At 44.2% G+C, this 24234-nt stretch overlaps 2 protein-coding genes across 2 annotated transcripts in view; both read left to right on the top strand.

Annotated features, from left to right (window-relative positions):
* Positions 1–114: 114 nt before the first annotated feature.
* Positions 115–22566, top strand: LOC122689766 (zinc finger protein 624-like). The gene is given in 5 exon segments (XM_043896481.1): positions 115–204; positions 9927–9997; positions 13205–13331; positions 19316–20917; positions 20920–22566. Coding segments are annotated over 4 exon segments (1953 nt in total). The 5' UTR covers positions 115–204; positions 9927–9940; the 3' UTR covers positions 21087–22566.
* The window catches only part of LOC122689309 (zinc finger protein 665-like), a 162657-nt gene continuing 148017 nt past the window's right edge, over positions 9595–24234 (top strand). Inside the window, exon 1 of the mRNA XM_043895658.1 lies at positions 9595–9684. The gene's annotated coding sequence lies outside the window, so the exon portion shown is untranslated. The remainder of the gene's footprint in view (positions 9685–24234) is intronic.

Here is a 24234-nt window from a genome sequence, read left to right as displayed (position 1 = left end):
CCCCTCACACGCCCAGGAGCAGGCGTGTGGCCTACGCCCCGCCCCTCACACGCCCAGGCGCAGGCGTGCGCCCTACGACCCGCCCCTCCCTGTTCTGATACGGATGGCTGAGGAATTGAGCGTCTCCGCTTCGAGGCAAGCGATTCTACAGCCAATTCCCGAGGCCTCGACTTGGTAGGTGCGGCCGACCATTGGAAACGTGAGGTACTTTTTTTTTGTTTTTGTTGTTAAGCTGCGGGAATAGTGAGGTACTTTTTTTTTGTTGTTAAGCTGCGCGTGTGGGGTCCCCTCTCCTCCCTATGCGTGGTCTTCAGGCACTTCGCACCTCCCTATTCCCCGACCCCTTCCTGCAGCCCAAACAAATTCAGTCGTTGCTGTGAGAGGCCCCAGGGTCTGATTTCCCTTCGATGTAAAATCCTGAGGTAACAGATATAGTGCACGAAATACGTAGTAATTTATAAGGAAAAAGTCATTTTAATTATGACATGGCACTTGATAATTTTATAAGTATCAAATCACGTGTTCAGGAACTAGTTTAGAATTTCAGCTTTGGGACTGGTGCTGGATCTGAAGTTCTTTCTCGAGTGTTAGGGAGGCGTATTACTGTCCTTTTCTGTTTTATATGACCATGGTAGTAAATTGACTACAAGAACTTTTAATTTTAGGAGATTATTTTCAGTAGAATCAAAGAGAAAAAGCGGTCTCCGCTTAGGCCGCTTCCCCAGGCCGCCCCCGCCGTTTCACTGCAGACCCGCGCAACTTCCCACATCCGGAAGCGCAGAGCCAGCGGTGCAGCTGTCTCAGCGCGGCGTAAGTTTCTCTCTTAGTCACGCGTGCCGCTCTCACTCTGCTTCCCTCGGTATCCCTGGTTTGAGGATCTCTACTGACTCTATATCCCCGCGCCCGCCCCACCAACCCCAGCAAATTCAGAGGTGTCCGGGAGCGGCGAAGGGGCGCCTCCCTTTTGGTTTAAAGTCCGCACTGAAGCCGGTTCCTGCTTTTGGAACTCTGAAACGCTGCGTTTCGCACCTGCTTCCGTCTTAAAACCATTTACTGTCCTCTCTGCACTTCCTGCACCACATAAAATTCTCTTCCGCGAGGTGGGTATTTACGCTCCGCGGTCCTCAGCCTCGCCTTCTCGGCCCCTGGAGGCCACGTCCTCTTCCAGGTCCTGGGATTCTGGGGAGCGCGCCCCGCTCCTGAGACCCCCTCCCTCCCAGCCCCCATATCTCCTAGGGCGTTGCCTTCATAGTGACCTTTCCCCTGACCCTGTATCGGGGTGGGTGACCTGGGCCTGCCCCTTGACCCCCCTGGTTCTTCCATCCCAAATTCCACCAGCTGGAATTTGGCTTTTGCAGGAGGAGGGCTTCTTATTCAGCCGCCATTCCCGTAAATAGTGGGTGGGGTGGGGGTGGTGTCACGGGAAGCCAAGACACCGACTTCGAGAGAAATAGAAAACTGAAAAAAGCCTGAGGTAGAACCGTTGACAAGGAAGAGAATTGCTGAGGAACTTGCGAAGAGACGGCAACATGAAAGAGAGTAGGTCTTGAAGGTTTCGGGTAGGCAAGGACAGAAGTTTAGGGAAAAGCACGATCTCCGGAGAGTTAAAGGTGAGCAAAATAGGAAAGTGGTGTTCAGTCCGAGTCTTTGCGACCCCTGTATCTCTCACAGTTTGCTCAAATTCATGTTCATTGAGCCCAGGGATGCTATCTAACCAACCATTTGATCCTCTGCCGATCCCTCTATACCTTCAAGTAGAGGGGCTGTAAATCAGGGGTCCCAAAGAGGGCGACAATGGAGAGGCGGTTCACACAGAGAGCCCGCAAAGGGGATGCAAGATTTGGGACCTTGGCTTACATAGCAATATCCTGCTGGGAGAGAAAGGGGACTCCTAGAGATTGGGCTTCCCTCGGAGCTCAGCTAGTAAAGAATCCGCTCGCAATGCGGGAGCCTTGAGTTCGATCCCTGGGTTGGGAAGATCCCCTGGAGAAGGGAACAGCTACCCACTCCAGTATTCTGACCTGGAGAATTCCACGGACTACAGCCATGGGGTCGCAAAGAGTCAGACAGGACTGAGCGACTTTCACTCACATGCAGTAATTGGAGGAGCTGAGAGAGCAAGCAAGGTGAAAGGAAGTATAGCCACTTGGGGGTGCCAGAAAGTTGGGAGGAAGGGAGAGCAGAGATGGAGGAAGAAAGGCAGAAATTCATGGAGATTTAGGATCATCAAGGAGGTTGGATTAGAAGCATTTTACTGGGAACAGATGGCAGAGAGAGGCCAGATGGGAGCCAGGGAAGAAGTAGAGAGGAGGACACAGCCGGAGAGCAGAGGGGAAGAGGAAGGGAGACAGAGAAAGAAGTAGGGAAACAGATAAACTAAATGAAGTGGAAACAACTAGTGTGCAGTTGGGGCAGGGGACTAGATTCAGGAGCGCACTGAATTGGTTGGATGAGGATTATAAAATCGTGATACATCGATTTTTGACTTCCGTCATAGCTCAGTCGGTAAAGAATCTGCCTGCAATGCAGGAGACCCTAGTTCAATTTCCGGGTGGGGAAGATCTTCTGGAGAAGAAATGGCAACCCACTCCAGTATTCTTGCCTGGAGAATCCCGTGGACAGAAGAGCCTGGCGGGCTACCGTCCATGGGATCTCAAGAGTCTGACACGACTTAGTGACAAAACCACCACATTGATTTTTGGCTTTAGGATCTAATAAATGTAAAACTTGTTTCTTTAAATTATACAGATGAGAATTGCATAACTTTTGTCTGTAAGGCTTGTGCATTTTGTAATTATAGGTATTAAAAGATAACATCCATGTGCAGAACTGACTGACTCTCTTACTACGTGGTGCCTTTTCCAGGAATTCAGTAAATATGTTCTTTGTGATCGTTTTCCTTTTTACTTTCTCCTTTCTTTACATTTAATTCTTTTTGTAGCTTGGGATAAAGATTAGATCATTCAATACCTGTTATCTTGCAAAGAATTATTCCCTTCTGAAATAAGATTTGTGGCCCTCCTGTAATTAATTCATGTCATTGTTTTCAAAGTATGCTGCATTTTCAAATGTTTTTTTTTTTTTCCACTTGACACCAGAATTTTTCAGGGAAAAATTTTTAACAAGCTGATTCACTTTAGGTTTGTTTCATGTTTATTTGAGGTCCATTTGCTGTTTCTTCTTGATATATTTTTGAAGCGTTTCTTTTGGTAACTAGTAAATAGATACAGACTGTTTTGATGAGTACTTAGTAAGAATGTCAGGGATCTTTTATCTTAAGAGTCTCGACCTAATTTAAGCAGTTAGTCTGATATTCTATTTTCCTCTCTTTTATGTGAGCTGGTAAGTAGTGAGCAATGAGGTGATCTGATGATGTTTCTTCAGGTCCAGGATCTGAGCAACAGTGACCTCTGAAATGATTGGCCAAATTGGGTGTGTGCCTGTGTGCAGCAGTTCTTCTTGGAGGGAGAGTGCAGTTGTTACTAGAATTTGAAATGAGTCCCAGTTTTGCAAAATGAAAAAGGACAACAGTAGGATGGAGGCAGGAACATATGCTTAGAGTGAGATAGATTATCAGCAGATGGCTTCTATGAACAAGTGTCAATCTGCAGGGAGGCCTACCACCTCCGCTGGCTTCCCTGTGTCCTCAGGGCAGCATCCTTCCTCCTCAGGTCACTGCCAGTGTCTGCAGCCTCATCCTGGGAGCAGACCCCGTTCTCATGGTCAGTCTGTCCTGCTCACATTCACTTAGTCCTTGTTCATAGACATCAAAGCCTTCTCTGTCTCAGATCTTAGTTTCCACGCCTGTCTTTGGTCATTAATCACCATGGCCCTTGCTCTTTCTGTTCCTTCAGGTCTAGGCCAGCGAGGTCTGCCCACCTCCTTCTGATATTCTCTGTCACATTAACCAGGTTTACTGCCTCTGTATTAATCACCTTCATCAGAGATGCCCTTGTCCTTTGACTGTTTGGAGTCTTTCCTCTTTTCCCTCATTGAAGGATGCACCGTGTTCCTCTTCCTCCCTGGATGCTCGCAGCATCTCACTCTGGGGGTGAGGACTGGGAATGTGGGTTGGGCTGAAGAATTCTCAGGGGAGACAGAGGGGACAGGGTAGGTGATGATGGTTCCCGCATCTGTTCTAGACATTTCAACTCTAATTGATCCTTACCCCATGTGGACACTTAATTACTGAAAAGCAAAAAGATGTGGGGAGTCCTAATGCACCTGATAGAACTAGTGTCTTGAGGTGTCCCCATGTTTTAGTCTGTAGTATCACTGCTCAGCTGCAGCCCCCAGGTCTTCTAAGCTCTGTCCACCCAGGGACCAGTTGCCATCTTGGACAGCAGCTTTGCCTTCCAGTAGTTTATCTGCTCAGAGCAGGGGATGCTGAGTTTACTGTGGTTAGAGTGGCCAGAAGGTTTGGAATCCAAGGGGATATGAAGGAGTCCCCCCCCTCCTTAAAGATCTAGGATATCTTCCAGTTAGCTCTCATTGGGGAGAACAGGGGTCAGTGAGACTGGGGTCTCTCTATCTTTGTTAATTCTTCACTGAGCTCAATCCAACTAAATCTCAAGGGCCTATAAAACGTTCTGGTGTCCCAAGTTGCTGGCAGGTTTTCCCAGGAGAGCCAGCTCCTTGGTCTCTGTACTGAGTGCCGAATGTCCTTGGATTTGCAGCTTGTGTGCGACTCTGTTGTGATGCTCATGCCCTTGGTCTCTGCTGTTTAGTTCTGTTGTTCAACCATGCACGAAGAGGTAGAAAAATGGGGGAAAGTGAGGGGGAGCTTGTCCGAGTCTCCAGGAGAGACTATTCTCCAGCAAGAATAGGCCTCTGGATGAACCCAATGAATGGGGCTGTGTGTGTATATGTGTGTGTGTGTGAGAGAGAGATGTTCATACTTGTGGGATCACGGGGTGTGTGGAACTGTTGACAAAGGTGGTCTCAATTCTACCTGGAGGACCTGGATGTGGGCTCATGGCCAATTGTGGGCTGCGTGGAATGGTGGGCGTGCCATAGTGTCTTAGCTCAGTTTCTCTGGGACACAGATACTGTGACTGAGGTTTGCATGACTGGGTTTTGTTGGGAAACACGTGTTCACACCTTTGAAGGAAGGAAGGAAGTGGAATTGGGAAGAGGACTGTTACCCTGCAGTGTGTTAGAAGCAAGGCCTGAGCTGAGCCCACGGGGAGGTCTGGGTGCAGGAGGATGGGCACAATGGTCACAGAGAAGGGGGGCGGGATCCAGGAGGTGTCCCACAGCATCCCCTCCACACAGTGGATTCTCTGGGGTCTTTAGGGAGGGCGAGAATCAGACCCATAGGTTAACTGTTGTTAAAATTCCGGAGATCCCTTTGTGGATTACCTATAGTTTTTCTGTTAGTTTGAGTTGCTAATGAGGAAGATTTCAAATGGAAGGTAGAAAAAGAGAAGTTGACATGTTCCTTGGAAGATGTTGAAGTTGCATTGGGGTGTGTGCATCAGCATACACATCTGTCTTGTATTATTAGATTTTGGTGATGATAGTTTGGGGCTGCTGGGGTCACTGTGACTGATAAGATGTCTTGAGTCTGGTTGGTGTTTGGGCGTCTTCGTGTGTATTATTCCATCATTAACACAGGAGTTGTTAAGGCTTGGAACCTTCTGGGGATTGCATAGCAGGATGGGTGGATTATTACTGGGTCTCTGGGGAGTGTGTTGGCCCAGATGCAGGTTTGGAAGTTTCTTTCAGGCTCAAAGGGTAATGGTTGGGCCTCAGCTTTGATGGCATGATGCAGTAAAGGATTGTTCTTAGAATCCGAGGGTTATCAGCTCCACAGCAACCTGTGTTACAGAGGCTTATTCTGGAGATGATGCAGCTGCTATTTGTTGCTGCCAGCGCATTGGATTCCTCTGCTGTTCTCTCATCGTCTTTACAGATCTTGGGCGTCTTCCATGTACATGCACAATACAGTTAATGGTTAAAAATGGTTGATGGGAATGTAAATGGTACATGGAAAACAGTATGGAGTTACCCAAAGATTAAAAATAGAACATGCATAGGATCATGCAATTTCACTTCTAATTATATATCTAAGAAAAGCAAAATTTAAAAAAATGTTTATGTATTTGGCTTCGCCTGTGTCCTGCAGGATCTTTGGTTTCGGTGCACCAACTTTCTAGTGTGGTGCTCGGGCTTAGTTGCTCCGCTGCCTGTGGGATCTTGGTTCCCTGACCAGCGATTGAACCCACATCCCCCACAGAGCTAGGCAGGTTCTTAACCACTGGACCACCAGGGAAGTCCTGTGCAAAAATCAGTATTTTGAAGGAGTAACCTGCGCACCCGTAACCCATACTGTATGATTCACAACAGCCATCTGTTGTAGAAACAACCTGAGTGTCTGTTCTTGCCCGAGTGGATAATGAAACCATGATGTGTGTATGAGACAGCCTGGGTCCTGGGACCTTTTACTGCAGTTCTTGCACCTGGACGAACGTCTTTTCAGGCAACAGACTACAAAGAAAGTGTAATTGAACAAAGAAACTATAGCCACATTCATGAGCGGACAGCAATTCTGAACAAAAGTAAAAGGGCCACAAACCAAGTGTTATTTCTGAGGCTCCAGAAGCAAAAGCAGGTCACTTCCTGTGATCCCTGCTCACAGCACCACCAGGGGGCCCGAGGCGGGGCAGATCACCTCAGCTTCCTTCCAGCCTTAACCAAAGGGATCAGCTCACCCCCCTTTTTGGGAGGAGCAGGGGCACACACTTCTTTTTCTGTCTCTCCTTACTGCAGCAAGAGTCCGAATAAAGCCTTTCTTGAAATTCCCCTCTGGTTTCATAACTATTTCTATTTAAGAGCCCCAGGATCCAGGTTGAAAACATGTAAGTGTGTTAGTCACTCAGTCATGTCAGACTCTTTGTGACCCCAGGGACTGTACTCTGCCAGGCTCCTCTGTCCGTGGAATTCTCTAGGCAAGAATACTGGACTGGGTTGCCATTCCCTCCTCCAGGGGATCTTTCCAACCAAGGGATCAAATCTGGCTCTTCTGCATTGCTGGCAGATTCATTACCTTCTGAGCTCCCAGGGAAGTCCTCATTGGTAAGCCAGGCAAATATACACACATATTTGTGTGTATGACATATTCAGTTCAGTTGCTTAGCCATGTCTGACTCTTTGCCAGCTCATGGACTGCAGCACGCCAGGCTTCCCTGTCCATCACCAACTCCCGAAACTTACTCAAACTCATGTCCATCGCATTGGTGATGCCATCCAAGCATCTCATCCTCTCCCTTCTCCCACCTTCAGTCTTTCCGAGCATCAGGGTTTTTGCCAGTGACTCGGTTCTTTGCATCATGTGGCCAAAGTATTGGAGTTTCTGCTTCAGCATCAATACTTCCAGTGAATAGTCAGGACTGATTTCCTTTAGTATTGACTGGTTGGATCTCCTTGCCATCCAAGGGACTCTTCTGCAACACCACAGTTCAAAAGCATCAATTATTTGGCACTCAGCTTTCTTTATACTTCAACTCTCACATCCATACATGACTACTGGAAAAACCATAGCTTTGACTAGATGGACCTTTGTTGGTAAAGTAATGTCTCTGCTTTTTAATATGCTGTCTAGGTTGGTCATAGATACAGCTTTTCTTCCAAGGAGCAAGTGTATTTTAACTTCATTGCTGCAGTCATCATCTGCAGTGATCTTGGAGCCCCCCAAAATAAAGTCTTTCACTGTTTCCACTGTTTCCCCAGCTATTTCCCATGAAGTCATGGGACCAGATGCCATGATCTTAGTTTTCTGAATGTTGAGTTTTAAGCCAAGTTTTTCACTCTCTCACTTTCATCAAGAGGCTCTTTAGTTCTTCACTTTCTGCCATAAGGGTGGTGTCATATGCATTTCTGAGGTTATTGATATTTCTCCTGGCAATCTTGATTCCAGCTTGTGCTTCATCCAGCCCAGCATTTCGCATGATGTACCCTGCATATAGTTAAATAAGCAGGGTGATAGTCAGCACCCTTGATGAACTCCTGTCCCAATTTGGAACCGGTCTGTTATTCCATGTCAAGTTTTAACTGTTGCCTCTTGACAGGCATACAGATTTCTTAGGAGGCAGGTCAGGTAGTCTGGTATTCCCATCTCTTTAAGATTTTTCCACAGTTTGTTGTGATCCACACAGTCAAAGGCTTTGGCATAGTCAATAAAGCAGAAGTAGATATTTTTGTGGAACTCTCTTGCTTTTTCAATGATCCAGTGGATGTTGGCCGTTTGATCTCTGGTTCCTCTGCCTTTTCTAAATCCAACTTGAACATCTGGAAGTTCACAGATCACATACTGTTGAAGCCTGGCTTGGAGAACTTTTAGTATTGCTTTGCGAGCTTGTGAGCTGAGTGCAATTGTGCGGTAGTTTGAGCATTCTTTGGCATTGCCTTTCTTTGAGACTGGAATGAAAACTGACTTTTTCCCGTCTGGCCAGTGCTGAGTTTTCCAGATTTGCATATTGAGTGCAGCACTTCCACAGCATCATCTTTCAGGATTTGAAATAGCTTAACTGGAATTCCATCACATCCACTAGCTTTGTTCGTAGTGATGCTTCCTGAGGCCCACTTGACTTCCCATTCCAGGATGTCTGGCTCTAGGTGAGTGATCACACCATGGTGATTATCTGGGTCATGAAGATCTTTTTTGTACAGTTCTTTTGTGTATTCTTGTCACCTCTTCTCAATATCTTCTGCTTCTGTTAGGTCCCTGCCATTTCTGTCCTTCATTGTGCCCATCTTTGCATGAAATGTTCCCTTGGTATCTCTAATTTTCTTGAAGAGATCTCTAGTCTTTCCCATTCTGTTGTTTTCCTCTGTTTCTTTGCATTGATCCCTGAGAAAGGGTTTCTTATCCCTTCCCATAAAGATGGAGATTTTTGCCAATTGGGACAACTTGGATGAGTGTAGTGAATGTTATGCTAAGTGAATTAGGACAGACAGGCTAAGACTGATATTGTGTGTGCTCGCTTAATATGTAGAATGTAAAAAAGTGAAAGTCACTAGTAGCAGACAGTGGGATGGTGGTTATCTGGGGCTGGGAGGTGGGGAGGTTGGCGAGATGTTGGTTGAGAGGTACAGAGTTTGAGTTGTAAAATGAATGCATCCTGGGGAAGTGTGCGCAGCTCGCTGAACGTAGTTAATCCTATTCTGTTACTGCATGCTGGGAATTTGTCAGGAGAGTACATCGTCAGTCTTGTCACCACACACAGAACATGGGAATTTGGAGGTGATGGATATGTTGGTTTGTGGATTGTGATAAGTATTTCACAGTGTACACGTGTCACGTGATCACATGGTGTATGGAATATGTACACATAACCCTTCTCGTTAGTCTCAGTAAAGCTGGAAAAGAAGAAAGTGGGAGGTGGCCTGACCTTAATCCTTCACTAGTGCTCAACGCAGGCTTCACATGAGATCATGAGGCATTTTGCCCAGGCATGTTTTGTACCCCTCCCCCATCAGACACACTCCTCAGGATCTCGTGTGGGGCCTCGCCCCAGGAATGTGCACAGGCTGCAGATGATTCCGATCTGGATCCTGCATTGAGCACCAGGGCTCTTAGCCTCCACTTCTGAGACTGAGATCAGGCCCTGGGGAAGGGAAGGGCGCTCTGCTCTGAGTGGGACTGGACCAGGGCATGCTGTGTGACCTGAAGGGGATCATGGGGTCAGTGGAGGTGCCCCCTGCTGCTGTGTGCATGAGGCCTCACCAGGAGGGGAGTATGATCCGAGAGAAAGTGTGGAAAAGTCCCGTGTTGGTCTCTGTGCGGGAGTTGACCATCCTGAGTCCCTCCTGAGACAGTGGGCACTGAGGACTGTCTGTTCCACATGGTGAGAGCTTCCCTGTGTGTGTGATTGGGGCTCAGGAACCCTAAGCATTAAACAGCATGTTTTCAACTTTCATGGTAGAACTGTGAAGACACATGGACAAAGAAGTGCAGAAGAGGAAAGAACAGGAGTCAGGCATGGCTCTTTCTCAGGTAAGGTCATATTCTCAGTGGATTCTCATACTGCCTTCCTGAAATGCCCTTCTCTGGACTCCCTAATCGTGTCTGACTGTGGAGTGTCCTATCTGACTCCTGTACATGCACACTCACCCGGGGCCTTCCCTCAGGGCCTGTCGTCTCCACTTAGATCCCATCTCCCCATGACCCACTGACCTGGCCCTTGTGAGGAGGCTCCCCTGGGCACCGTCCTGGGCAGGGCTTCTCACCCACGGGTTGGAGACGGGGTCTTGGTGCTGTTGGGCAGCAGGGACTGTTTAGGACCCACCTGGATGCGCTGTCTGCTCTCTGTCAACCAGGGTAAAGAAGCTGTACGTGGACCTCAGGTATTAACATGTACAGTACATGGTAAAATCTGCCAGAGAAGGTCAATGAGTGGAAATCAGTTCTGAGTTTTTATAGTACATTTAAAACTAAATGAGCACCTCCTTGAAAACTTAAGTGTTTGAGAATGGAATGGAGCGTTCAGAAAGAGATGTCAGGGCTAGGGAGTGTTTCGTTACACCATCTAATTTAAACTGTAAAGTCAGGCTTACTAACTTTTTTTTCTTTCTTTTTTGACCACACGATGCAGCTTCCAGGGTCTTAGTTCGCTCAATAGGGATCAAACCTGAAACCCTGCAGTGGAAGTGAGGGATCTTTAACCACTGGACCATGAGGGAATTTTCCAACTTTACTAATCTTGATTCAGTATTTTCTTAATAGAATAAAATAATAAATTTTGGATTTTGTTAATAAGTACATACCTAAAATTAAGGATAAAAATCACATTATGATTTTTAAAATATATTTATTTCCTGTACTGTATCTTCATTGCTTCAGTGTCTTTTCCCTGGTTCTGGCCAGTGGTGGCCACTCTCTGGTTGCAGTGCGCACGCTTCTCATTGCAGTGGCTTCTCTTGTCTTGCAGCACGGGGTCTCGAGCGTGCTGGCTTCAGTAGTTTCACCTCCTGGGCTCTAGAGCTCTGGCTCAGGAATTGAGACTCACGGACTTAGTTGCCACTCAGTATGTGGGATCTCAGGCCAGGCAGCAATCCACATCTCTTGCATTGCCCAGTGGATTCTTCACCACTTACCCATCGGGAGGGCCACATATTTTTAAATACAGGTATTTTATAAAGACTGGAAGAAACCTTCTGTATGTTATTTTCTGCTTGTATTACTTTTTGGTTTTTTTTCAACTAGAATTAGATAATGCTGAGGACTTCCCTTTTGGTACAGTGGCTAAGAATGTGCTTGCCAATGTAGGGTGCACGGGTTCCATCCCAGATCCGGGAAGATGCCTCAGAGCAATTAAGCCCATGGGCCACAACTACTGAGCCTGTGCTCTAGAGCCCAGAGCCATAACTACAGAAGCCCGCACTCTCTAGAGCCTGTGCTCCAAAACAAGAGAAGCCACTGCAATCCCTGTGTCCTGCAGCTGCAACTAGAGAAAGCCCACTCACAGCAAGAAAGACTCAACATAAGCAAAATAAATAAGCTTTGAAAAAGAAATAAGGTTGACAAAGGTACTGAATGAAGAAGTAAAATGAAAGAAGAGAATGAGAACCCACTCCAGTATTCTTGCCTGGAGAGTTCCATGGATAGAGGAGCTGGCGGGCTGCCATCAGCAGGGTTGCAAAGAGTCTAGCATGAGTAAGCAGGTAAGCACAACTTCCACACACAGCAGATTGAACTCTGAAAAACAAATCTAAGCGTCTAACTTTCTTCTTGCAGATTCTTCATTGACTTCCAGTAGCTTTTGGAATAAAGTCCTCAATCCATAGATCTTGCATAAATTAGCCTCTACCTGGCGTTACCCCATCTACATTCCCTGTGTCCCAGTCACACTGGCTGACTTTCTGTTCACTAAATATCTTCCTGCCTCAGAGCCGGCACTCAGGCTCTTCCCTCTGCTTGCAGCACTCTTCCGTTTCCTACCTGGCCAATCCTAAGTGTTTCTTCCTCACAGAGACTTTGTCTGATTTCTCAGTGTAGGTTAAGACTTTCTGTTTAATCTTGTCTTAGCACCGGGCCTCTGTCAGAGTACTTATTTCAATAGTACATTAAAATTGTGGATGAAATTCGCTGTCTGGCTACTAGAGTGTAAGCTACATCATGTTCATTGCTGTATTTCAAGTTTGAGGCGCACAGCTGACGCTGAATGAATTTTGATAGAATGAAAGAAAAAAAATAAAGACAACTCCTTGTTTCAAGCAGTTGTGTGTTTACACATGCATGCGTGAATGCATAGATATGTAACTCCATGGTTTTATTATAGAAACATCATCTCATAAATAATGGTGTATGCTTTCTAGCAGTTTCAGTTGTTATCTTAAGTGTATTTCATGGCGTTAAGTTTTTTCTGCATCATCACATGAATGATGTAAATTGTAGTAGGATTATTGACATTGTGTGGGTTGCGATGGGAGAAGGTATGACCCTGTAATGTGACCATTTATGCTGTTCTGTTGTATTTCAGCTTCCTTGAACTTGTTTCAGGTATTCTCAGGGAACTCTCTGTGGATGCTCTTTCCTTCTCTGGTAGTTAACTGGTTGATTCTTTAGGTTCAGTTGTCTCTGCCAACCACCTGAGCTCTGGTGCTGTTGCCTCATTTCTTTACTATTTGATATGAAGGATTTCTTAAGAGTGACAAAATGTACTCCCCAGTAAGGTGGACTCAGATCTTTCTCTAACATGCTGTTATGTTGGGGACAAGTTCATCCGTGTGACGTCTTGAGAGTAATGCTTAGTGAGTACGACATGCCGAAACACCTGTCATCAGTGTGATGACGTCTTCATCATCACAAATGTGTGTTCTTTTAAAGTCACTGTGGACTTTACCGTCTCTGAAGACACCAGTCTTGCTGTAGCTCATCTAGACAGTGACACTATGTCACTCCATGTGTTGAATGGAACACTTCTGCATACACAACCCAGTGTTGGTTTTAATTTGTATATTTTTCATGTATTGTCCACATATGTGACAAATTCATGTTGATTGCAGGAGATCATAATCTTAGGAAAAAAGAGGAAATTATAAATTAGATTAGAGATCAACAGTTTGCTTGAAGCAGCTTGTAATGAATCTATCAGAATATTACTTCAACTGATTTGAGCTTTACCCCTCTCACCTCTTCTCATTTTGTGTGAAATCTAGAATCCTCCTCAGGGCCTGTTGGTGAAATGTGTTTTCATTTCAGGCACAATTGACCTTCAAGGATGTGTTCATAGATTTCACTCCCGAGGAATGGGAATGCCTGGACCCTGCCCAGAGGACCTTGTACAAGGATGTGATGGTGGAGACTCTAAGGAACCTGCTGTTTGTAGGTGAGGATCACTTCCCCCTGAAGTGGGGATCTGCCCTGGGGTACCTCTCCATGTTCCCTCTGTACCTTTTGAGATCCCCTGTTTTTCTTGACTAAGCTCAAAACCTTGGTGACTCACACATGTAAAGCTTAGTGATTGGCATCAGGAGTTTAAACTTGTCTTTCCTTCTGGTGACCTCCAATGTGTGATACACAAGGAGTTTTTCCACAGCTTGAGCATTTATAAAGGTGACTTCAAACTTTGAAACATCCAGTTGCCTGTTTTCTAGCCCTGTGTTCTTGGTTCAGTAGTTCTTAGATAGAACTAGATACTTGCTGCATATTATACTGTATATTATATGGTTCCCTGTGCATTCAGAAGGAGGCAGATAGTAAATTCTTTTGAGAAGTATTTTTCTGTTGGTTTATAATGTCCTCACTCCTTGGCTGACAAAAGAGCTGGATTCTACACCTGCCAATGCAGGAGACCCTGCTTCGATCGTAGGTCTGAGAAGATCCCACATGTCACAGAGCAGCTACGCCTGTGTGCCCGAACTACGAGCCAGCACTCTAGAGCCTGGAAGCTGCAACTACTGAGCCCACGTAGGACAACCACTGAAGCCCGTGCGCCCAGGAGAAGCCACAGCAAGTGAGGAGCACAAGCACTGCAACATAGTCACTACTTGCTGAACTTGGAGAGAAACCAAGCAGCAACAAACACTCCCCCGAGCCGAAGGAAATGAATTCACCAATGTATTAACAGTAACAGATACATTTATTTAAAAAAGGAGAGGTTGGACTCTGGAAGAAGCCACAGTATGTGGCATTACTTGTGAGTAGAAATTTCTGTTTCTGATCTGAACGTTATCTCCATTGTGGCACAAGGAAGAAGACCCCTGGATTGTGGAGAATGAGGTGCTAATAGCAAAAATCCAGATGAGTGGGAAAAGTATCAACAGTGTGATCACAGGTCAGCTGTCACAAGGACAGAGAGGAAGCCGCACCATCCATGGGGTTTGGGAAACTCTCCAAGGGGGAGAGTTCTGTGAGAAAACAGATGTTTAATGTTTGTGAGTCTCACAGGAGGTTTTTCTTCTCCCTAACTGACGGCTCTGTTCTTCGACATGCGAAACGTACAGCGCCCTCCAGTGGAGCTGTAGCGCCCACAGAGATGAAGGCGAGGTCTGGTTTGGGCCTGTCCTGGGTCCTTTGTGCTGTGCGGACTTCTGTCTGCTGGAGACGAGTGAGGGCTCCTCTGTAGTTGCGGGGAGCACGGTTTCTCTTTGTGGTGGTTTCTTTAGTTGTGAAGCACGGGCCCTGGGCACACGGGCGTGAGCAGTTTTGCCATACAAGCTCACTATCTGTAGTTCATCAACTTATTCTCCGTGACATGTGAGATCTTCCCAGAACAAGAATAGAACCCGTGTCTCCCGCATTACTAAGCAGATTCTTACCATGGAGCCACCAGGGTGTTAAGGAAATTAAATAAATAGTCTTGTTTAGGTTTCAAGACAAAGCAGTGCATTCCTCTGACCTTGTTTCTAACCTGCCTGGAAACTGCCCTGAGTGTGAATGTCCTGACTGTCTCCTGTGAGTGCAAGGCTTGCAGCAGCATAGATAAGATAGGGCACAAATCTTGAGATTGTTCAGCCTTTGCAGGGGCCCTTGCCAACCAAGCCCCAGGCTTAGCACCATCCAAGTTGGCTCTTGGATCCTGCTCTCTGCCTACCGTGAGGTAAATAAAGGTAACTTAAAACTGTCTAAAGAGATGTTCCATCTGGAAAAAGAATTACGTGATTTGTGAGGAGGATTATCCACATTACAATGTCACATTATATTTTGGCTGATCAAATCTTGACTTGTTAAGTTGACTCTCTTTAGCCGGCCCACAGCTCCAATAGTGTCCCCCACTGCCCTTTCTCTCTCCATTCTCTGTCCTGTTGTGGCCTTTCACCCCTCCCAACCCCTCCTTCTCCCTCTCCATAAGCTAGTCCCCTTCTAACGGCCCCTGTTTCTCAGAGGGGCAGGGAGCCCAGGTTTCCCCACTGTAGCAAGTTTGTTTACCCCTTTAGATTCTTCTGACCAAAGACCCCCATCTCCCTCGAGGGATGTCCAAGATTTTTATCAGTCCTTCTGGCCCTGTTATCACAGTCAATTTGAGCACTGTTCGATTTGTATTTTAGCCATAAAGGTATGACTATAGAAAGGAAAGATAACTTGTTTGATACAGGATGGCCATGATATTGTTTAGACTCTGGAGAAAACTGGTTAAGATGAATTTGTTTTTTCTTTGAAAGTGCAAAACCGGTTCTTTTTACATGTGGAATTAAAAACAGGAAGCTTGTTAAAAAGACCTGCCAAATAAAAAGCTTCAAGTTAACCTTTGCGAGGGCTTTCCAGATGACTGTAGTGGTAAAGAACCTCCCAGCCCCTGGGGGAGACACAGGAGACATGGATTTGTTCCCTGAGTAGGGAAGATACCCTGGAGGAGTGAATGGCAACCCACTCCAGTATTCTTGCCTGGAGAGTCCCATCATGGACAGAGGAGCCTGGTGGGCTAGAGTCCATGGTGTTGCAGGGAGTTGGACAGGACTGAAGTGACTTGCATAGTATGCAACCTTTGCCATGTCCTTGAAATACGTAACCCATTTTTCCAGAGATTTGTCTTCGGCAAATTAGAATTTTAAACCACAGGGCGGGAGGTGGGAAGAAATGGGTCAAAGAGACATTTTAAATCTCAAGCAGGAAAGTATGAGAGCTCTCATGTGTGTTGATCTGCACTTATGTTTTTCTCAGTGTGTGTCTTTGTTTTTGGATAATATTGCTGAGGCTAATTTGTAAATGAACTCTAATTCAATTGTTTGTAAAAAAAAAAAAAAAAGAGTAAGCACTTACAAATCAAACAATTGCAAGAAAAATTAACCTAAATGAATTTCAGGTTCACCTGAACTGGACAATATTCAATATTAAATATCTAGTATTAATGTTTGTTTGCTAATCTAATTAAGACATCTTGAGTCTTCAACATTGTCTAATACTTTTATTGTACTTAGGTTTAATGTTAAGTAAGTTTGTCAACAGTTAAAGTAACTTGAGTGAAGAAACTTTTAAGGAAAGAATGCAAATGCAGTTGGAGCTTTCAGATAAACTCTGTTAGGAATGATTATACTTCAGTAATGTCTTTGTAAAATAGTCTGTCCAGATCTGAATAACCTGAATTTCTAGGGTTGTGATAAACTACGTGATGAAAGTTCGTTGAATATCTAGGTCATTTCCAAAGAAAATAAGATTCTGAATCACACATTACTGAAAACTCATTTCCTCCTACAGACACACTAAAGAGATTTTGGACTCTTAGAATACGTTTAGTGCCACCCTGGGATGTTCTTTATAAGAAAGCAAATATTCTTAGAGATTGTCACTGGTATTTATGTTCATCAGTCTACAAAATGCTAGTATAATGGACAGCTCATGGTTGCTTAAGGAAAGTAAGACGTGTGTTTTTAGTAAGAAAGGTATGAGAAATTTGGGCCAAGCACCTTGCTTTGTCCCCCCTGGTTAGTTTGTCTCAGGACCCTCTCCTTGGCTGCACAGGCACACCGTGGATCTTGAAGTAAAGGCTTCTCAGAGGAGCAAACCTCATTATGGCCTGGAATGCTCCTCTGACTTTTAACTCCAAGGAGCCTTTCTGCATTTGTGTACTGTCTCCTTTATCAGACAGGGTTTTTTCCTTTCTTTGTCCTTGCCATGATCAGTCCCTTGAATTAAGAGACAAACTGGCTGTTACCCTGTTGGCTGTAAATTCCTCAACCGGAGCCCACCTATCTCTTATCTCAGGGCATGCAAAGAGGAGGGTAGCTGATTGTAGATGTCCAACCTGCAGCTCATCCAACTCCTTCCTCAAAATTACATTTTATTAAGTAAAATGGAAAGTACTTCTGACTTACAGATGGCTGTTTCTAAATGAACAAAGTGATGTTTTTAAAAAAAGAGAGAGGTTTCATGGAAAGTGGACTCCAAGAAAAGAGGTCCCAAAAAGTCTTTGTATGTTCTGCAACAACCTGTCATTTGACTCCTGTCATTTTTGTTGCTTGACTTTGGGTAGCATGTGATGAGGTGTTTCAGAGGGATTTATTTCCCTTTGTTCCCCTCCTGTGGTAATTCGTGCTGTTAGGTGGCATAGACTGTTGCGTGTTTTATAGAAATAATCAGAAGTTACTTTTTTTTTTTTTTGCTGTGCCACATGGCAGTCTGGTTCTTAGTTCCCCATTCATGGAAGGATTCTGTGCCCCCTACAGTGGAAGCACATGGTCCTAACTACTGGACCACAGGGAGTTTGCCTCAAGGGTTACTTTTGCTTCAAAGATATATTTACTTCCTGTCATGCTTATTGTGACATATATCTTTTGTCTACATTACATCGTATATGTTGTTACTTTGCATTTTGTTCCCAAGAGAGTTGTCTCTGACTCTAGTTCACAAAGTTTTCCAATCATATTCCTTTATCTTCATAACAGTACATTAAAAATTTATTTACAATTTATTTGTTTTTATCTGCACTGGGTCTTTGTTGCTTCAGGGGCTTTTCTCTCCTTGCAGCAAGCAAGAGCTACGCTCTACTTACAGTGCATGAACTTCTCATTCTAGTGGATTCTCTTGTTGCAATGTGTGGATATATATATATATTGTTTACAGAATTCTCTATTTTCTCAATGCAATATTTGTTGAACAGTTTCTGACTGCCATTTATTTTTTACATTATTCATTAGAATGCTTCCTTTGCATTGTTTACCATTCCAATGTATTGCCTGATGGATGCTTGTTTGCTCAGTTGCTCAGTCCTGTCTGACTGTTTGTGATCTCATGGACTGTAGCCCACCAAGCTTTCCTATCCATGGAATTTTTTTCAGGCAAGAATAGTGCACTGGGTTGTGATTTCCCAGGGGATCTTTCTGACCCAGGGATTGTATCCCCCTGTGCCACGTCTTCTGCATTGGCAGGCAGTTTCTTTACCACTGAGTCACCTCTCTAGTCCTGTATGTTCTTCACCATTTAAACATGTATAAGTATGCATAAAGTGTGTACAGTATACCATTAGTTTCTCCTCAATTATGAGAGAGCAGTGCACTTAGTACAAAGTAGGATGAGCTTTGAGGTCATGGTGGGAAAATATGTTTTCTTTGCAAACTGACATGAGTTTGCATAAAATGAATGTTTTCTGATTGTGTTTGAACCTACACTACCCTGAAATTAATTTGAATTACATATGATCACTCTTTTTTAAAGAGTTCTATTCCTTTAGTGTTCTATAGTTTTAAGATTATCATTGCGAAGATTTGTAATTCTGTTCAGGATGGATATGACTTTTGGTATAATATCAAGTGTTCAACAAGAAATTATTTATGAATTGTAACTAATAGAATACCTGTGGTTCTTTATGTCTTGTAGATATGTCTCATATGCATATGATCAAGAAATTACAGGAAAAAGCAAGCAGTGGTAAAGGGGAAATTTTTCAAAGAGTGATGTTTGAAAGAGCTGAAAGCCTTGACATCAAAGATTTTCACCTCAGGAAGATCCAGGAAAATATACATTACTTTGATTGTCTGTGGACAGATGATGAAAGAAATGACAAAGGAATGTCTACATCCCATTACAAAAACCTCACTGATGGAAGAGATCATCCTAGTAGAAGTGATGCAGGAAATAGACCTTTTGAAAGGCACAGAGCAAGCTTTCAGGATGAATTGCAGATGGTACAACCTGAAGGGATAATTGTTGAATGTAGTCAAGTTGTGACAAATGTCAGCGCCTCAGGTTTATCACCTCAGAGAACTCGTAATGTGTGTGAAGGCTTTTCTCATAAACCTGAGAATGCTGTCATGCATCTTTCAGAACTGTTACCAGACCGTGAAACACAAAAGAAAAGACCTTACAAATGTACTGAGTGTGACATAACCTTTCTTGAGGACTCAGAACTCACTAGACACCAAATAATCCATACAGGAAGAAAACCATATAAATGCAACGTATGTGGCAAGGCTTTTAATGAAACTACAAAACTTGCAATTCACTGGAGATATCATATGAGAAAGAAACCATATAAATGTGATTTATGTGGCAAGGCCTTTAGTCAAACTTCAAACCTTGCAGTTCATCAGAGAATTCATACTGGAGAGAAGCCATACAAATGCAATGTATGTGACAAGGCATTTAGTCATACTACAAATCTTACTGTTCATCAGAGACTTCATACTGGAGAGAAACCATATAAATGTGATGTATGTGGCAAGGCCTTTAGTCAAACTTCAAACCTTGCAGTTCATCAGAGAATTCATACTGGAGAGAAGCCATACAAATGCAATGTATGTGACAAGGCATTTAGGCATACTGCAAATCTTACTGTTCATCAGAGACTTCATACTGGAGTGAAACCATATAAATGTGATGTATGTGGCAAGGCCTTTAATGAAGCTGCAAAGCTTGCAGTTCATCAAAGATTCCATACGGGAGAGAAACCATATAAATGTGATATATGTGGCAGAGGCTTTAGTCAAACTGCAAACCTTGCAGTTCATCGGAGAATTCATACTGGAGAGAAACCATATACATGTGATGTATGTGGCCTATGCTTTATTCAAAACTCACAACTTGAAATTCATCAGAGAACTCATACAGGAGAGAAACCATATAAGTGTGATGTATGTGGCAAAGGCTTTGGTGAAACTTCAAGCCTTGCAGTTCATCGGAGAATTCATACTGGAGAGAAACCATATAAATGCCATGTGTGTGGCAAGGCCTTTGCTGCAAATTCAGGCCTTGCAGTTCATCGGAGAATTCACACTGGAGAGAAACCATACAAATGTGATGTCTGTGGCAAGGCGTTTAGTCGTAGTGGACACCTTGCTGTTCATCAGAGAGTTCATACTGGAGAGAAACCATATAATTGTGGTATATGTGGCAAGGCGTTCAGTGGAACTTCAAGCCTTACTGTTCATCAGAGAGTTCATACAGGAGAGAAACCATATAAATGTGATGTATGTGGCAAGGCCTTTAGTCAATCTACAGGCCTTTCAGTTCATCAGAGAATTCATACTGGAGAGAAACCATATAAATGTGATGTATGTGGCAAGGCCTTTAATCATACTACAAGACTTACACTTCATCAGAGAATTCATACTGGAGAGAAGCCATACAAATGCAATATATGTAACAAGGCATTTAATAATACTGCAAACCTGACTGTTCATCGGAGAATTCATACTGGAGAGAAACCAAATAAGTGTGATGTATGTGGGAAGACCTTTAGTCAACCTGCAAACCTTGCAGTTCATCAGAGAATTCATACTGGAGAGAAGCCATATAAATGTGATATATGTGGCAAGGCTTTCAGCGTAATTTCAAACGTTGCTGTTCATCGAAGAGTTCATACTGGAGAGAAACCATATAAATGTGATGTGTGTGGCAAGGCGTTTAGCCGTACTGGAAACCTTGCTGTTCATCGGAGAGTTCATACTGGTGAGAAACCATATAAATGTGATGTGTGTGGCGAGGCGTTTAGTCGTACTGGAAACCTTGCTGTTCATCGGAGAGTTCATACTGAAGAGAAACCATGTATTGTGGTATATGTGCCAAGGCCTTCAGTGTAAGTTCAAGCCTTGGTGTTCACCAGAGAGTTCATACTGGAGAGAAACCATATAAATGTGTTGTATGTGGGAAGGCATTTGTTTGTACTGGAAACCTTGGTATTCATCAGAGAGTTCATACTGGAGAGTAACCATATAAATGAGGTGTATGTGGCAGGGCTTTCAATGTGAATGCACACCTTGCAGTTCATCAGAGAATTCATACTTAATTTTAGAAGTATAAAAATTGTGACAAACCATTTAGGATCAGTCATCCATAACTCATCACCAGGCAGTTCAAATAGGAGAGAAACCATATAAATATGATGTATATGGCCGGTGCTTTACTTGAAATGACGAACTTAGAAACCATCAGAGAACTCACACTAGAGAGAAACATTAGAAATGTGACAGTTGTGAGAAACATTTTAGTGCAAATGTGAGTGACAAAGCATTTAGTCAGTGTTCAGGGCTTATAATTCAGAGAATTCATGCTGTATAGAAAACATACAAGTGAAATGAATGTGGCAGAGTTTCTAGTGCATGTTTAGCGTGAACTCCCCATTAGGCAGTTCATACAGGAGAGAAACCACATAAATGTTATTTATGTGGCAAACCCTTCAGTCACAAGAAATGATGTTGCAGATCATCTGAGAATTCATACTGCAGTGAAAACTTAAACATGTAGAGAATGCAGTAAAATATATCAAGTTCTTGACCCTCAGAATATTCAACCTGGAGGAAAACTACACAAATGTGTTAGGTGTGGGAAAGCTTTGATTGTGTGTTCAGGCCTAAGTCACCATCAGTTAATTTTTTTTTTTTTTAACAATATTGTGATGGTTTTTGCTGTACATCAACACTAATAGGCCATATGTGTACAAATGTCCCCTCCCTCCTGAACCCACCTCTCTCACCACTGTATCCCTCCAGATTGTCCCAGAGCACAAGCTCATACATCAGACTCCCTCTGCCTCTTTTACATAAGGTAATATATGTTTCAGTGCTAATCTGTTAAATCCTGCCATCCTGTTTCTTTTGTTTTTTTCAGTAGGTTTTCCTTAGCGTTGCTTTTTCTATCCACTTGTTATGACCGAGATTTAATGTTTAATTTACATTTCTTTCCTGCCTTACACTAACAAATACATAAGTCAGTTGGTTATTTTGAGACTTTTGTAACGTTAAAATGCACATAGACAATGACAGGGAACATAGTAGGTGCCCTGTAAATATAAAGAAAGACAATTTCTTTACGACTTGAGTTCTGTCAGGTAATACACAAAGAAATATTTATAAATAGTGCCACGTTGATAATTTTGATGAAAATAAATTCTAGTGTCTTCTTAAAGACTTTATATTTTACAATGTGCTTTGTTGTCCACAACTGACAAATCTTTCCAAAGCAGATAACAGAAAAATGAGAGAAAATATATTACAATTTTTCAACAAGAAGTAAGTTGCCTAATTACCACCTAGTGATCATATAGTAATGTTATTCCATTACATTGAAGTGTTGACTTAAGTAGTAGTTATTATGATGTAAACAAGTTCTGTTTATATAAGTATTTGAAGTTTTGTCGTCATAAGCATGGAACAGAAACTTTTATAAAGAAGAATGCATTTCTCATTAAAAGTTTTTCTCTCTCTTTAATAATGTTTAAAATTTATTTTTGTCTCTGCTAAGTCGTCATTGTGCTGGCTTCTTTCTCTTTTTGTAGCAATCGGGCTGTGAATTCTCCACAGAAACTTGGCTGGGGTATGGTTGGAGACTGGCATTTTGATGCTCCTTTTGCTCAGTCCAGAGGACTCAATGTCTTTTTGTTTGTTTGGCTGTGCTTAGCCTCTTTTTTTTTTTCCTGCCTGTGTGCTTTCTCTAGCTGCAGCAAGAAGTGACTTTCTAGTTACTTGTGTGCAGGCTTCTCATTGCTGGGGCTGCTGCTGTTGCAGAGCACAGGCTCAGTACTTGTGTTGCACGGGCTTAGTTGCTCTGAGGCACGTGGTATCCTCACAGACCAGGGATCAAACCCAGGTCCTATGCGTTGGCAGGTAGATTATTTACCACTGGACCACCAGGGAAATTCTACTCGGTGTCTTAATAGGAGGACTCCAAGTACAGTTTGGTTCAGTCGCTCGGTTATGTCCGACTCTTTGTGACCCCATGGACTGTCTTTTAACTCAGTGTATGTTAATACACTGCCAAACAAAATTGGGGTCATCAACCAATAACTGGGAGATCTGAAAACCAGGAGAGACTCCCCCAATTTATCTGGCCTTGCTGAAGAAGTGGATGGTCCCAAGAAACCCTTCCTGAAATCCCAAGGCCAGAATGTCCAAAGCACAGTATGGTGCCTGCTTTTCTCAATCCTGCATTCCCCTCAGGGTGCACTTTCGCTGGGCCACTGCCGTGACTAATAAGCTTGGTACTTGAAGAAGTGGAATGTCCGGACATTTTTCTCCTTAGAAGTGTTAGTATGAAGTAGCCCTTTCTAAGAGTTGTGTGTTTCACATTCTAGCTTGTCATCCCTACAGAAAGCCAGTTCTTGTTTACTTAAACTGCTTAAATTAATTCTAATTGCAGGAATATTCCTGGGTTCAGCTAGCACCCCACATCCAGCCCCACCCCAGCAGCAGCCCACATCAACCCCAACCTGGCCACCACACCAGGTTTCAGTTCCCAGGGCTCTGAATCACTTCAGCTTCATCAACAGAACTCCAAGTACAGTTTGGTTCAGTCGCTCAGTGATGTCCGACTCTTTGTGACCCCATGGGCTGCAGCACGCCAGGCCTCCCTGTCCATCACCAACTCCCAGAATTTACTCAAACTCATTGTGTTGGTGATACCATCCAACCATCTTATCCTCTGTCGTCGGACATGCAGTACTCCAAATGTTAAGCCAAACTCTTTCTTTCCGTTGTGATTATCCCACAGAATTTTAAGGTTTTATTAAAACTGTTACAGTTAGTTTAAGTAATGAGCAATCAATGGTGCAACACAAGACGTGAGAGACCCTCAAGTACTCCTTAACCCTGACAAGATATCTCTGGAACCAAAGGGAGGAACAGGCTGGTAGGTGTACGCTAGGCCCCGCTCGGCCCCGCTCGGCCCCGCTCGGCCCCGCTCGGCCCCCGCTCGGCCCCGCTCGGCCCCCGCTCGGCCCCCGCTCGGCCCCGCTCGGCCCCGCTCGGCCCCGCTCGGCCCCCGCTCGGCCCCGCTCGGCCCCGCTCGCCCCCCCGCTCGGCCCCGCTCGGCCCCGCTCGGCTCGGCCCCGCTCGGCCCCCTCGGCTCGGCCCTGCTCGGCC

Source organism: Cervus elaphus, chromosome 4 (genome assembly GCF_910594005.1).
Source record: "Cervus elaphus chromosome 4, mCerEla1.1, whole genome shotgun sequence".
NCBI lineage: Eukaryota > Metazoa > Chordata > Mammalia > Artiodactyla > Cervidae > Cervus > Cervus elaphus.
Note: the sequence above shows the minus strand (reverse complement) of the source record. Positions and strands in the feature narration are given on the sequence as shown.